This window comes from Podarcis vaucheri (assembly GCF_965113315.1).
Source record: "Podarcis vaucheri genome assembly, chromosome: 4".
Taxonomy (NCBI): Eukaryota; Metazoa; Chordata; class Lepidosauria; order Squamata; family Lacertidae; genus Podarcis; species Podarcis vaucheri.
In genome coordinates, this window is record NC_138762.1 from 60,228,548 (window position 1) to 60,241,448 (window position 12,901).

Consider the following 12,901-nt stretch of genomic DNA (forward strand, 5'->3'; position numbering starts at 1 on the left):
AGCAGGACTTTTGAAATTATACATGTTTTTGTCTGTGTCTTTTTTGTGTGTGTTATGTTTTTATAAAATGCGAAAAACCAATAAAAAAATTTATTAAAAAAAAAAAGAAACTAACTCTTGCTAGATGAAAGCTAGAAGAACCCCTATCTGGTATCTCAGCAAATGAGTGAGACTACAAGACTATCAGGAACTAGAAGGAGGTGGAGACAGGTACTATGGGATAGAGATGGGCAGTTTGAGGAGCAGAACGAGAGACTTGCAAAGCACAGGAATAACTCCCCACTGTACTTAACTAACTAGAAACTATTTATGTGCAATTTTTCTAGTGGGAGACTGCAGGGCTGTTTGGGCTTCTGTTGATGAAATATGCCCACCTTGAATGCACATACTAGAAACTAGGCCAAGATTTCCATTTTAAGTTCATGGCTATTTTTCTATCAGGTATCCTCATAATAATATGGCAATAAATTATAGTGATGCAGTCATATAAGCCAGACAATGAAATGTTGTGTTCAGCCGTACAAAAAGAGCATGATAAATCATACTTGCCTTTGATTCTGGTTCTGTCGCCCAAATTTCATTTTTTGAAATCCTTCCCATACTGCACAGTATCTGGAAGACAGAAAATGATATCCCACTAACAGTAATTCTTTTCATCACCATGCAAATCATGAAGGCAGAAATGAGATAAAGACAACTGAGGGCCATTTCCTGCATTGCACATGGTGTTCAGACACTGTTTCCACATACTAGAATCCCACATTGTAAGAGTGATGTCTAAGATCAGAGACAGATCATACACTTAACTTCCATGCTAACTCTCTTGGCTTCCCAGAAGGTACACCACTGATGTGGTAAGCACCACATTGTCTGACCATCCCAAATGATCCAAATTTCAAACATTACCAGTATGTTGGTGGTGCAAAACCAAACCATGTGGAAAAATAAACATACCACAAGGGCAACTCATAATTCAGTAGGACAATGGGGTGAGATACGAATTGGTTCCATGTTTACTTCCCACAAATACTGCAAGCCAGGAAGATTCATAGATCCAAGTCCTCAATATCTAGCCTATACAAAAAATACCGTAACATATTTACAAAAGAGGTTCAGATGTCACAAGGAAGCTAACTGACACACACCTAATACCTTTATCATTTGAGTCATCTGAAGTGGTTTACTCGATAGCTGAATGGTGCACATTTGACTACTAAGAGCTATTGTTTAAATTAAAGCAGCTGCTCCACGCCATTCAAGTCTATTCTGGCTTAATTAGCATTCTGTTTGAAAAAATCCTATTGTACATAAAAACTTTGATTCAGGCATTTCAAGGATACATTAAACAACAATAGCTGGGATTCATTAGCAGCTGATAGTTATAAAAGAATGTTAGCTTCTATTGTTCTTCTTTGGTCCTTCTGATTTGCTGAGAATTCTCTCTTTACCACAGTGACATTGAGATTTAAATACCAAGAAGACCCAAAATCTCATTGGTACAGCTATATCACTTAGATCTTTAATGAAGATGCCCAGTGAGTTCTGGCTCTCTTTACCTCTCTGGCAGCTCTCTCTCCAGCTTGCACTGCACCTTCCATGTAGCCACTCCACTGAGTAGCTGTCTCTGTGCCAGCAAAGTAGACCCTACCTACCGGCTGACGAATGACCCTGTAAAACAAACATTGCAACACATAAGTCCCACTTGGTAGGTGCTGAGAGCAAAGAGCTTTAGGCTACTGAACAGTAGCAGGCAGTATAGCATCAAATATTCATGATGTTCAACTTTTGCTATTGTTACAGATCTGGTATAAATATGTGTAAATAAATCATATAAGACATTGAAGACTCCACTGTGTCTCATTTTCTCCAAAGGAACACAGACCCTAGTTGAGTGCCAAGACCCTCTTTGAATCTCATGCACTGCTTGGCAGAGATTGGGGTGGCCAGTAACACTGTGAAAGTTGTTTCAGGGAAGGTGCAAATGTTTGGAAAACTCACAGAACCTTCCATTTCACTGTTCATTTTTTCTCTCCCATTCATGATTACGCCATTACCCTAATTGGTTATTGTTTCAGATGGAAAGGAAAAGCATCTCTGCTTCCCAAATGTGCCACCCTTGACTGTTCTGTTGACAGCATCATTGTCAATTTGTATTGTGCAGTAAAACTCTGCCCTGCCTCCAATTATCACGTCTAATTATGCAGTACTAATTGTTGCAGGATGCGGACTTGGTTGCACATTCAAATGTGCATCTGTGTCCACATTCTAGCCCAAATATTCTGCTAATTGTGATCAGAGCCGGAGGAGAGAACATTGGGTCCAGTTGCCTAGCCAATGGTGACATGCCATCTAACCTAACACAGTAAAAAAATTACCAAGGGAATGAGTGGGTGATGTGTTCTACAAGAAACAAAAATGCTGTATGAAATGCAGCCTTCCCATTTTGCCTCAGCTCTAGTAATCCCCAGTTCCAGAGGTTTAAATATATCCAACATCTATTAAGAGGAATCAAACAAAGGGAACTGGAAATATGTGGGCCATTTGGGGGGTGGGAATCTCCAAACTGCCCCCCCTGCCCCTCGCAACTGTCTTCTTCTTCACAGGTCATAAGCCACATATTTGCTAGTAATATGTAGTTAAGCCCCATGACTGTAATTGAATTGTTTCTCCTCAATGATGCCTAAATCAGGAGCATGTTATCTACAACCTTAAAATAGATTATTATGCTTTTACAGAGCGCTTTACAGCATATTATTATTTTGCCTGCTGGCAATAGCTTCAGTTTTCTGGCATTTTTCTCACTAGGATAGTGTATTAGTATGCCTAAGTGTAGCAGGCTTCATATCTAGAAGGATTTATAGTTCAACAAATTTCTGCTAGCAACAACGAAACAAGAGTATATTATTAGCTAGTTTTACCTTCCATATTGGCACATAATGCCTGGTGGCAAATAGGCTGAATAGCAGCCACCAGAATATTGTTCGGCACCCCAGTTCTTTTCTTCATAATGCACTGGCTGCAGGAATAAATCAAACATAGTTTTTTTGTTTGTTTTTTAAGGCATTGATTCATGGTAGAATTTACATTGTAAATGCTGGATATTTTTCCAGGTTTCCATTACTGGATTACAGGGAGGTGTGTTAATTTACAAACGGAATACAATTCATATAAATCAGAGAAGGAGGTTATGCTACTACACAGTGCTGACTCAATACTTTGGACTGAGCTGGGTTTCACTGTTACTGGCTATGAACAAGGCTGTGATTTTTCAAGCATTTCTCTAACACAAAGCCTGATTCATATCTCCAAAGAGCCGAGTGCTTTGAGGATTGGTAGGTAAGAGAAATGACTATTCTTGCAGTATGTCTATGAAGAAATGGTAATAATGGAGCAGAACTTTAATTTCCAGAACTTGCATTGTTTTCACATGTTGCAGTCCCATGGTATGGACTCATAGGTTATGCTCTTCAACCCGAGGGGTGGGGTCCTTGGTAGAAGTGACCCCCCCTGCAATTTCCTCCCCCCTTCAGGAAGAAGTGAGAGTCTTCATGCAAATGGGAAAAGTCTGCATTAATTTGTTCCTATAAGTATTGAACAGAATCTACTTTTTTCTAAACTTTATTGATTTGGCTTATATTTATTTACCATATTTTTCGCCCTATAGGACACACTTTCCCCCCTCCAAAAATGAAGGGGAAATGTGTGTGCGTCCTATGGGGCGAATGCAGGCTTTCGCTGAAGCCTGGAGAGTGAGAGGGGTCGGTGCGCACCGACCCCTCTCGCTCTCCAGGCTTCAGGAACACATCCGCAAGCCTTGGGAGCCTGAGGGAGTTCCCGCCGGTCTCCCAATGCTTGTGGAGAGCTGCCTGCATCCCAAAGCTCGGGGTGCGCTGAGTAGCGCTGAATAATTCCCCCCTTTATTCCCCCCCAAAAAAACCTAGGTGCGTCCTATGGGCCGGTGCGTCCTATGGGGCGAAAAATACGGTATTTAAATGATTTATATGCTGCTTAACTATAATCATCTCTAAGCTGTGTACAAGGAATACAGTACAGAAAATATAAAAATGTGCTACAACTATAAAACCAGACTTCCATTAAAATGTCTTTTGGAACAAAAAAAAAGGTCTTCAACAGGTATTGGAAGTTCAACGGGGGAGGGGGCCTGCCTGACCTCAGCTGAAAGGGAATTTCATAAGATTGGAACCACAATGCTGAATGCACAGCTCTTGGTGGATTTGAGCTGTTTTCATCCAAGCCATGGGCAGTCGTTAATAGTGACTCCTCTGAAGATTTCAGTGATGGGATACAAGGGATTAGGCAATGCTTCGTAAACAGAGTGTTTCAACAGTACAAAAGAATAATGGCAGTTGCCTTTTGAAACAATGTTCTAAGAGTAACGGTTAACATGTTTTAAGAAAGCATAATTGCACCTCTCAGGGTTGCTTTGGATAGTCTATAAGATAGGCAAACAAGCTCTGATAATCTTTAGATGTATAGAAATTGTTATGATTGCCATTGAGATTATGGTTGCTTCCACATAGATCCAAAGTAAAAGTAAGTTTTACCAACTAAGTTTTGCTCATAGGTAGTCCTATTGAAATTAATAAACTTAATCTAGCTTTGTTCTTACGTAAATATCAATGGAGCAACTCTGATTAAAAGGTAGTTGACAATCACTACATGGTTCTTCCTGCATCAGATCCCCAAACAACATTGCTCAAAGATACCTGCCTCTTTCTGCCTCTGAGATTCTAAGTAATTAAAGACCATCAAGCTTCTTTTGCTAGTCACTCACTTGATGCAAGATAGGCCCATTAACAGGGACGCAGGTGGCGCTGTGGGTAAAACCACAGTGCCTAGGACTTGCCGATCGTATGGTCGGCGGTTCGAATCCCCGCGGCGGGGTGAGCTCCCGTCTTTCGGTCCCAGCTCCTGCCCACCTAGCAGTTCAAAAGCACCCTTAAAGTGCAAGTAGATAAATAGGTACCGCTTTATAGCGGGAAGGTAAACGGCGTTCCGTGTGCTGGCTCGCCAGAGCAGCGATGTCACACTGGCCACATGACCCGGAAGTGTCTGCGGACGGCGCCGGCTCCCGGCCTCTAGAGTGAGATGAGCGCACTACCCTAGAGTCTGTCAAGACTGGCTCGTACGGGCAGGGGTACCTTTACCTTTACCTAGGCCCATTAACATTAATCAAAACCATTCACATTAATCAAAACCATTAACAAGATTGCTATCATATTAGATAAATTACATTTCCCTATAACAGAAGCACTGCTTTCAAGTTAGATTTGTATTTTGCTTTACAAGGAAATTAATCAATTACATGCTGTAAAATATATATTTCCAAATAAAAAGAAAATAATGCTTTTACAAAAAGAGGAGTTTTCCAGCACCTTATTTTGTCTTGCATTCTAATATAATATAGAAGGATCTTCATTCATTTTCAAAAAGATTGTTATCACATACCCTATTCCACCCATAATGATTGTGCTAATTTACTTAACACACCTGTATCTCCTAATTTGTGGCATGAAATTCTGCATTTTTCCCTTATTGATTCTGAGGGGTCTGCTCTGAATATGACTGGATATCACCTGATATTTACATTTAAGGACTTCATTCAGATGGTAAGGGATAAAATAGTTGTCCTCTATTACCTTTTCACCTAAGAAACAAATAATAATATGAACACAGACCTCAAATGTTCATATAGCTAAACCATAAGTTGTAATAATTAATACTCCACCAATTTTAGATGCTCTTCTTCCTTACATGTAAAGCTTCTTCTGATCCAAAGACTTTTGCATAGAGTTCACAGATTTTTTTCTTCCTACATGAAGAAGGAAAAGGAATAGACAAAATGTGAAAGCACCCAAATCCATAATCACTAGGTTTTAGAAACTAATAGGATAGCAAAATAAGATTTCAAACAACTATCAAAACCACTGAACAACTCAAATCTTCCAGTGAGTGTATATACTCAAAAACTACATTTTTTTGTACTAAACTGAAGTTCATACACAAAGATGGCAGACTTTCGCCTCTTCCAGAGAGTCGGAGCATGCTATTTAGTTGCTGCTCAGCTTGTTAGGTGACCTTGTCCAAGGTGCTATCTCATAACAACCATGAAGTTAGGTTTGATTGTATGTATCTTAAAAATCTGACTTCTGCATCTTAAAAATGCACCACTATACAATAATAAAGAATTAATTATTGTTAGGGAATACAAATCAGAGATATGTTTAGGAGTTGCTTATTCTTACCTCTCCTCTTTGCTAAGATCTGCTAGTCTAAATGCCTTTCTTGTAAGGATAAAGCTAAACAGGGAGGAAAGTACATGTCAATATTGCATACATAAAGGTACCAACTGGAAAAAAAATACATGCCACCAAAATGTAAAAAAAAGAACAGCAATATGCAAGAGCTACATGCAACTAGTTTTTAATATGTAATGCTGTACTGTTTTTAACACTGATTGGGAGCCGCCCAGAGTGGCTGGGGAAACTCAGCTAGATGGGCGGGGTATAAATAAATTATTATTATTATTATTATTATTATTATTATTATTATTATTATTATTATTATTCTTCTTCAGAAATTGGTAACTTCAATACTGGATTCCTGCAATGGGATGTAGATTCCCTTGTGGTATGTGGAGATTTGTGGGCACAGCAACAAGTGCTGAAAGATAATGTTTGCATGTGTGTGAAATGAAGGACAGAGCTCAGGACATGCATGATGGAACTAATAGCAAGGTATAAATACATTTTTCTATACGGTTCTCTAATGTTACCTAGCATACATTCCATAACTTCACACCAGCTGGTCTTGCACAAGTCTTTCTGTCAATATTTCTTGCATCTAATATATAAATGCAGGCTTCATTACCCCATAATAGCAGGTGCAGAGTCATCAGGTTTAGTATCATCTAAGGTGATTGAAATTGGAGCCTCTTCATCCAAAATCATTGCACAGCCACAAAAATCTGAAAGGAAAAATAGAATGGCCACCAGAAATACTCAGTGTGGAGTAGTATTTCCAGGCACAAATGTACATTTATTTTAACATTAAGTATCCTGTTAGCCATTGCACATTTAGAACTCTTGTGTTGCATAAATCTTCCTGTTCAAACTTCCAAGGAATGCACTTTCTAATCTTAAATTCTTTACAACAAACATTTTTGCTCATTGCAATATTCAAAAACTCTTTGATATGCCTCCCTGTCTCCCCTTGTCATATACAATGAAAATTCTATTAAACACAGTTACTGAGATAATACACTGCATATCTATGTTGTGATTAATATGAGTTAGAGAAGGAAAGTGCATCAAGACTAGTGATTGTACATACTGACAGGATTACATAACTTGTGTACCCAACAGACGAAACTTAGATGCTTGATAACTCCAGCCTTATTACAGTTTTACTTTGAATGTTGTTAGCTTTCTTGAGCTCTACCAGAGGCATATTTAGGGCAGCATAACTGGGTGGTGCTGTGGTCTAAACCACAGAGCCTAGGGCTTGCCTTTCGGAAGGTGGGTGATTCGAATCCCCATGACGGGGTGAGCTCCTGTTGCTCGGACCCAGCTCCTGCCTACCTAGCAGTTCGAAAGCATGTCAAGTGCAAGTAGATAAATAGGTACCACTCCGACGGGAAAGTAAATGGCGTTTCCATGAGCTGCTCTGGTTTGCCAGAAGCAGCTTAGTCATGCTGGCCACATGACCCGGAAGCTGCCGGCTCCCTTGGCCAGTAAAGCGAGATGACTGCCGCAACCCCAGAGTCGTCCGCGACTGGACTTAACAGTCAGGGGTCCCTTTACCTTTAACTGGTTCTGCTACATTAGATGGATAGCCTAGGGAACGCCGCAACTATGATGTGAATTGAGCAGAACGGAAAGTGAGAGGTGGGGGGGGGGCACAAGACTTTGACCTTGCACAGTGTGCTACTCAAATTTGAAAGGCCAAAGTCCACTCTGTTTTTGTAAGCAGAAAGTGGGATATAAATGAATCAATTCTTAATTGTGCCAGACTGATGCACACATACCTGACTTCTTCCAAAAGGCTTCTTTGTAGTACATCATGCATTTGATAACAAAGCCCATGGGAATACGCTGGATTAACTGGTTTCTTTTTGTTGGTAGCTCTGGATTGAAATGGATCTTTGTGGTTAAGGCTGGTGGGATGGCACTAATCACGTACTTGCTCTGTAAAATGTAAACAGGAAAACATAGGACACATATCCCAGAAGAGCAACCATGGCAGTTAAAGGCTAACGCTGCTTTGTTAAATGTTGAAAGAGTAACATTTATCGTGGCATAAGCTTTTCATCCAGATTTGTACGAGGAAATGTTACACACTTTTGAGAGATGTTCGCTCAGTACTTCAATCATTCTGACATTTACATTTGTACAGGATAAAAGCAGTGAGCACTGTAGTGGCAGTCCAGTGACATAAATATAAAAGGAAGGAAGAAAGTGACAGCGAGGACAGGAAAATGTCAGAGGCTGATGAAGCTCTCATAAATAGATCAATAAAATAGATTTCAAAGATTTCCTCAGTACTGAGAGAGGCAGAGTAACACACAAGGGTGGGGCTGATTACATTGGCTTAAAAGCTATAGCGGACATGCCCCCTATTAAATGCATACTATGTTTTATTCTTATTGGATTACCTTATATGTCTCATGGTTCAGTGTCTCCACAATGACACTATCACCTGAGTGATCAATGTGGATTACAGGCCTCTCCAGTTTCACAGTGCCTTTGAGTAGTGCCATTATCTTCTCTGTTATCTGTCCAGAACCCCCAACAAACTTCCTCTCCTGGGAACACCAGCACCATCAGAGAAATAAGATAACAATGTTGTTATTATTATTTTTTAATGGTGTAGTCCATCTTTAGTTAAGCTTGAGAGAAAAAGACATTGAAATCTGGATTTCCCAAGTAATCAAAATCAGCAAACATCTTCAACATGTGCTTGACCTGGCTGACTACTGGCGTCAGCCCTGAACCAAAACCATATCTGGACAAAAGCATATTAGTTTTCTTCTATGGGATATGGTATCTCTAATACATTTAGTATAATTATGAAAGAGGTGATCGTAGACAGTCTTTTGCTATCATTTCTAGGTCAGGAGAATTCACAATTGATATGAGCACAGGGAAAGCATAAAGTTTCCAATTTATGAAATATTGCTTTCACTGGGGACAGAAGTGTTCCTGACAAAGTTTTCCTTGAAATAGTGTCTCTTTATTACTTTCATGTTCTCAGAAATAATAAAAACTATTTTATAAATTCTGCTCTAATTGAGGGACCTTCCCAAAGACCCTTGTGATTATGTCAGGCAATAAGTAGTACTGTACTTTGGGTGCATGTTTATTAAACTAGAGACTCTGGGCAGGAGGTGGTTCTGATGAGATACAGAATTCTTAAGAACACAGTAACTGGCTAGTAACCATAGAAACTAAACTGGATCATTATCACAATAGCACAGCAAAGCCTCCATAGTATGGGATGTGTGAATGTGGGAGAGGAAATAATATTAATCTAATTTCAACACAAGTCTAAATGTCCAAAATAGCATGATCTTCTGTTTGTTTATTCCAGCACATTGAGTTCTTGCCAAATGCTCTTTCTCCATCAGTTAGAGAAGATGCAACAGCACATTCTTCTCACAAGGAAGAATCCGTATATGATTTCACATACCTGCCCTCCATTGGTTACAGAAAATATCCTGGTTGTTCCTCCACACAGCTTCACATACCACAGGAACCAGAGAGCAGAGACCATGTGTGACTCCGAAGTGACGTTGATATCAACAAAGAGTGTAGCAAAATCCCTAGTGGTTCTTTATACAATGAAGAGGTAGAGACAACAAAGATTGAGAGCTATTGATATTAATTTGCTATTATCAACAGTACTTTTCTCTACAATGTTTTAATATATTATTATTAGAAAACCAAACAAAGATTCTATTTAATTGGCCTTCTTGGTAGTTCTGTCACTACCAGAAGCTTGAGGGGTGGCAATGTGAGATAAGAGTAGCCCATAAACTGTGGAATTCCATCCAAACAGAGGTATGCCTCCAGCAGCATCATTATTTGGCATTTATCACGCATGAAAATGCACTTATTTATCCAGGGCTTTGATAACTGAATAGTATTATTTTGGCCTACCTGAAAATTGTAAATTAATGTAAGGATTTTAAAATATTATTATTGATTGTTGGTTTTCTTTTGTTTTAAACTCTATTGTTTCTGCCATTATAACCTGCCCTGGGACCTTATGGTGAAGGATAGGTAAGAAATCTAATAAATAATAATAGAAGAAAGTGAAGTGTTTCTTAATCTGATGAGGAAAGATCATTTGAATGAGTGACAGTTCCTCCTTTGTTCATTAATTTTGTAGTGCTATTGATTTGTTCAGAATTTATTGCCTACGTTCCTAGATGTTATCACTTCCACTAAAAATAAATTGTCCAAATTCTCTGTTAATTGCAAAGACCTTAAAACTGCAGATAGCATATTAATATTGGTCTAGACCAGAACTGACCAGCTGATGATCTGAGGTAGCTCCCAACTAGGCTGTTAGTCTACAAAAGCAATATGAATGTACAAATTCTATGGATTCAACATACTATAGCCTTATTTATTCAATGGTTGCAGTCAATGATTAATATTTGCTTTGGGGAAAACTGTATTTCATATTTAGTGGCGATGTTTGCTCTGCCCTCCAAGGGAGCCTCATTAAGCTCATCATTTATGTAGTTGAAAAGTCTTTCAGCATCTCTTTTGAATCCTCAGTACTGGTGTGTGTGGTGGGGCATGGCATGGCTGGGGCATCATGGCTCCTTGTCTGGACAGGGTTGGGCTGGGGTGATCCAGCAGCTCTGCCAGTGCAACCATGTAGTCCCAACCTCACCATGGTCCTGCCAAGATAAGCAGCAATGACATCAATGGCAGGAGGGTGGCTTTGCCCCACCACACACAATGCAGATACCCCTCAATGTGAGGAGTCTTCCCTTGAAGTCCACCACAGTTCTCCCTATTCCTGTCTCTCAATGCCTGCATACATTGAGATGTGAGGAAACAAGTGGAACTACCTATCAAACTGTAGGGAATGGTAATGGGTACTATAATACCATATCCCAAAGCCCCTCCTTTCACCTTCAGAATCAGGAACGTGTTTTCTATACATCTTCCAGTATTCATGTTTATTATTCATTGATGCAATGAATGCACTTTAAAAAAACCAGATTTTATGGAAGTGATGGGGAAAACACTGAAACGTGTGAGGTGGATCAATGTTTACCGGGAAGAAGTGAGAACACCCTGAAAACAAATCAGAATGACTACTCATTGTTGTATAATTGCCCACCAAAGAAATCAGAATGAATGCTCAGCAAAGGCTAGGTATTGTCTAACTTGTGCATAAGCTTTGCACAAGCAAATCAGGATGGATGCTTAAGGTCAATCTGTCAAGCATGTTCCACACTTTAAGTATATTCTACATTTTTTACTATCTGCTCCCAGATGTATTTCTCTAGCAACACTGTATATGTGTGATTGGTTATTCTATGACTAGAGGAGAGAGGCAACATGAATAAGGCTTTGATGTATGTAGCCTGAATATGGCATGCAGCAAGCAAAGAAGCAAGTATCACATTAAGGTAAACTTTCAAAATGAATCAAATCACCTACTTGGTCCAGCAGTGTTTGTCAATGAATTCTTTCATTGTCATTTTGTCCCATTCTGCAGCATGTGGTGCATCCCAGGGAGCATCAGCCGGAATCTGAAGACCAGGGGTGGGAGGTGGGGAAATAAGTCACTCTCCTTACTACATACATCACAGTCAAAACTGAACTTCCATCCATGCACCAAAAGGGCATTTAGGCAATAGTTTCACTCCACAGCCCCAAATGCATGCTAATGCAATTCTCTCTCTCTCTCTCTCTCTGTGTGTGTGTGTATGCATGCACGCATACATATGTACACACACACACGTGTGTTTCATGCTTCATAGATGCAGAACACTCCATGTGGAATAAAATTAAATAGGTGAATTCTTCTATTCAGAACCAGTAGAACATTGTTTTAATCAGTCAGAACAGCTGGAGATAGGACAGCTATTAGTAGATATTTTCCATTGCTGTTGAAGTTAACTATATGTACATTTAATACTCACTAAGATTTCAAGTGCAGTCCTATACATGTCTACTCAGATAGCACCAATAGGACTTATACCCAGGTACCCAGTGGGGGCTAATCCTTTTCAGCCTGAGGGTCCCATTCAACCATAACCAACCCTCCAGGGGTTGCACATGCATCTTGTACATACACACAGAGAGAGACACCACTTAAAGGCAGATGTTCAGGTGCAAAGCCTCCTTTTCTCAGCTGATCCATGCAGATCAACTGGGCAGAGACCTTCACTGCCCCATCTCTGCCCATCAGATGATCCACCTGATGTCTGAGGAGGGGGCAATTTGTATCCCTCTCAAGGCACTGGGCTCCGCCCACTCCAAAACTACGTCTGTTTTATTTTGCCCTTCTTTGCTGCTGTTGCAAAAAAAACCTATCAGGTGGAAGGAAAGAAGAAAAATTGGCTTGGACAAAATATACACCACTAACTCTGCTTCTGGGCAAAATAGAGTGAAGCTAGGCTGGGTCACATCCAACAGAGCCAGTAAAGCTGAACACACAAGAGATTTCCACTATCTGTATTTCATTATTAGGATAGTGCCGGAAAGGCAGGTCTGTGCCTCTGGCACAATTTATTTTCCTGAAGTAAAACACACTTGGTTGTTAATCATGCCAGATGACACCAACTCATTTGGCCAATACATTTCACAATTGAAGATTTCAATGTCTACACAATGACTATACAGTATAAAGAACT

The 12,901-nt window shown here is 39.8% G+C and overlaps 2 protein-coding genes across 2 annotated transcripts in view; one reads left to right on the top strand and one right to left on the bottom strand.

The window, feature by feature from the left end:
- LOC309530769 (amine oxidase [flavin-containing] B-like) overlaps window positions 1-2,762 on the top strand; it is a 58,342-nt gene extending 55,580 nt beyond the window's left edge. The window contains exon 16 of the transcript XR_014218880.1: window positions 2,748-2,762. The gene's annotated coding sequence lies outside the window, so the exon portion shown is untranslated. The remainder of the gene's footprint in view (window positions 1-2,747) is intronic.
- The window catches only part of LOC309530768 (amine oxidase [flavin-containing] A-like), a 31,940-nt gene that overhangs the window by 3,717 nt on the left and 15,322 nt on the right, over window positions 1-12,901 (bottom strand). Inside the window, exons 6-15 of the mRNA XM_082219858.1 lie at window positions 11,703-11,794; window positions 9,709-9,850; window positions 8,675-8,824; window positions 8,048-8,207; window positions 6,892-6,988; window positions 6,267-6,320; window positions 5,776-5,833; window positions 2,919-3,016; window positions 1,557-1,668; window positions 550-612 (exon numbers count right to left, since the gene is read on the bottom strand). Coding sequence (XP_082075984.1) covers window positions 550-612; window positions 1,557-1,668; window positions 2,919-3,016; window positions 5,776-5,833; window positions 6,267-6,320; window positions 6,892-6,988; window positions 8,048-8,207; window positions 8,675-8,824; window positions 9,709-9,850; window positions 11,703-11,794 — 1,026 coding nt within the window. The remainder of the gene's footprint in view (window positions 1-549; window positions 613-1,556; window positions 1,669-2,918; window positions 3,017-5,775; window positions 5,834-6,266; window positions 6,321-6,891; window positions 6,989-8,047; window positions 8,208-8,674; window positions 8,825-9,708; window positions 9,851-11,702; window positions 11,795-12,901) is intronic.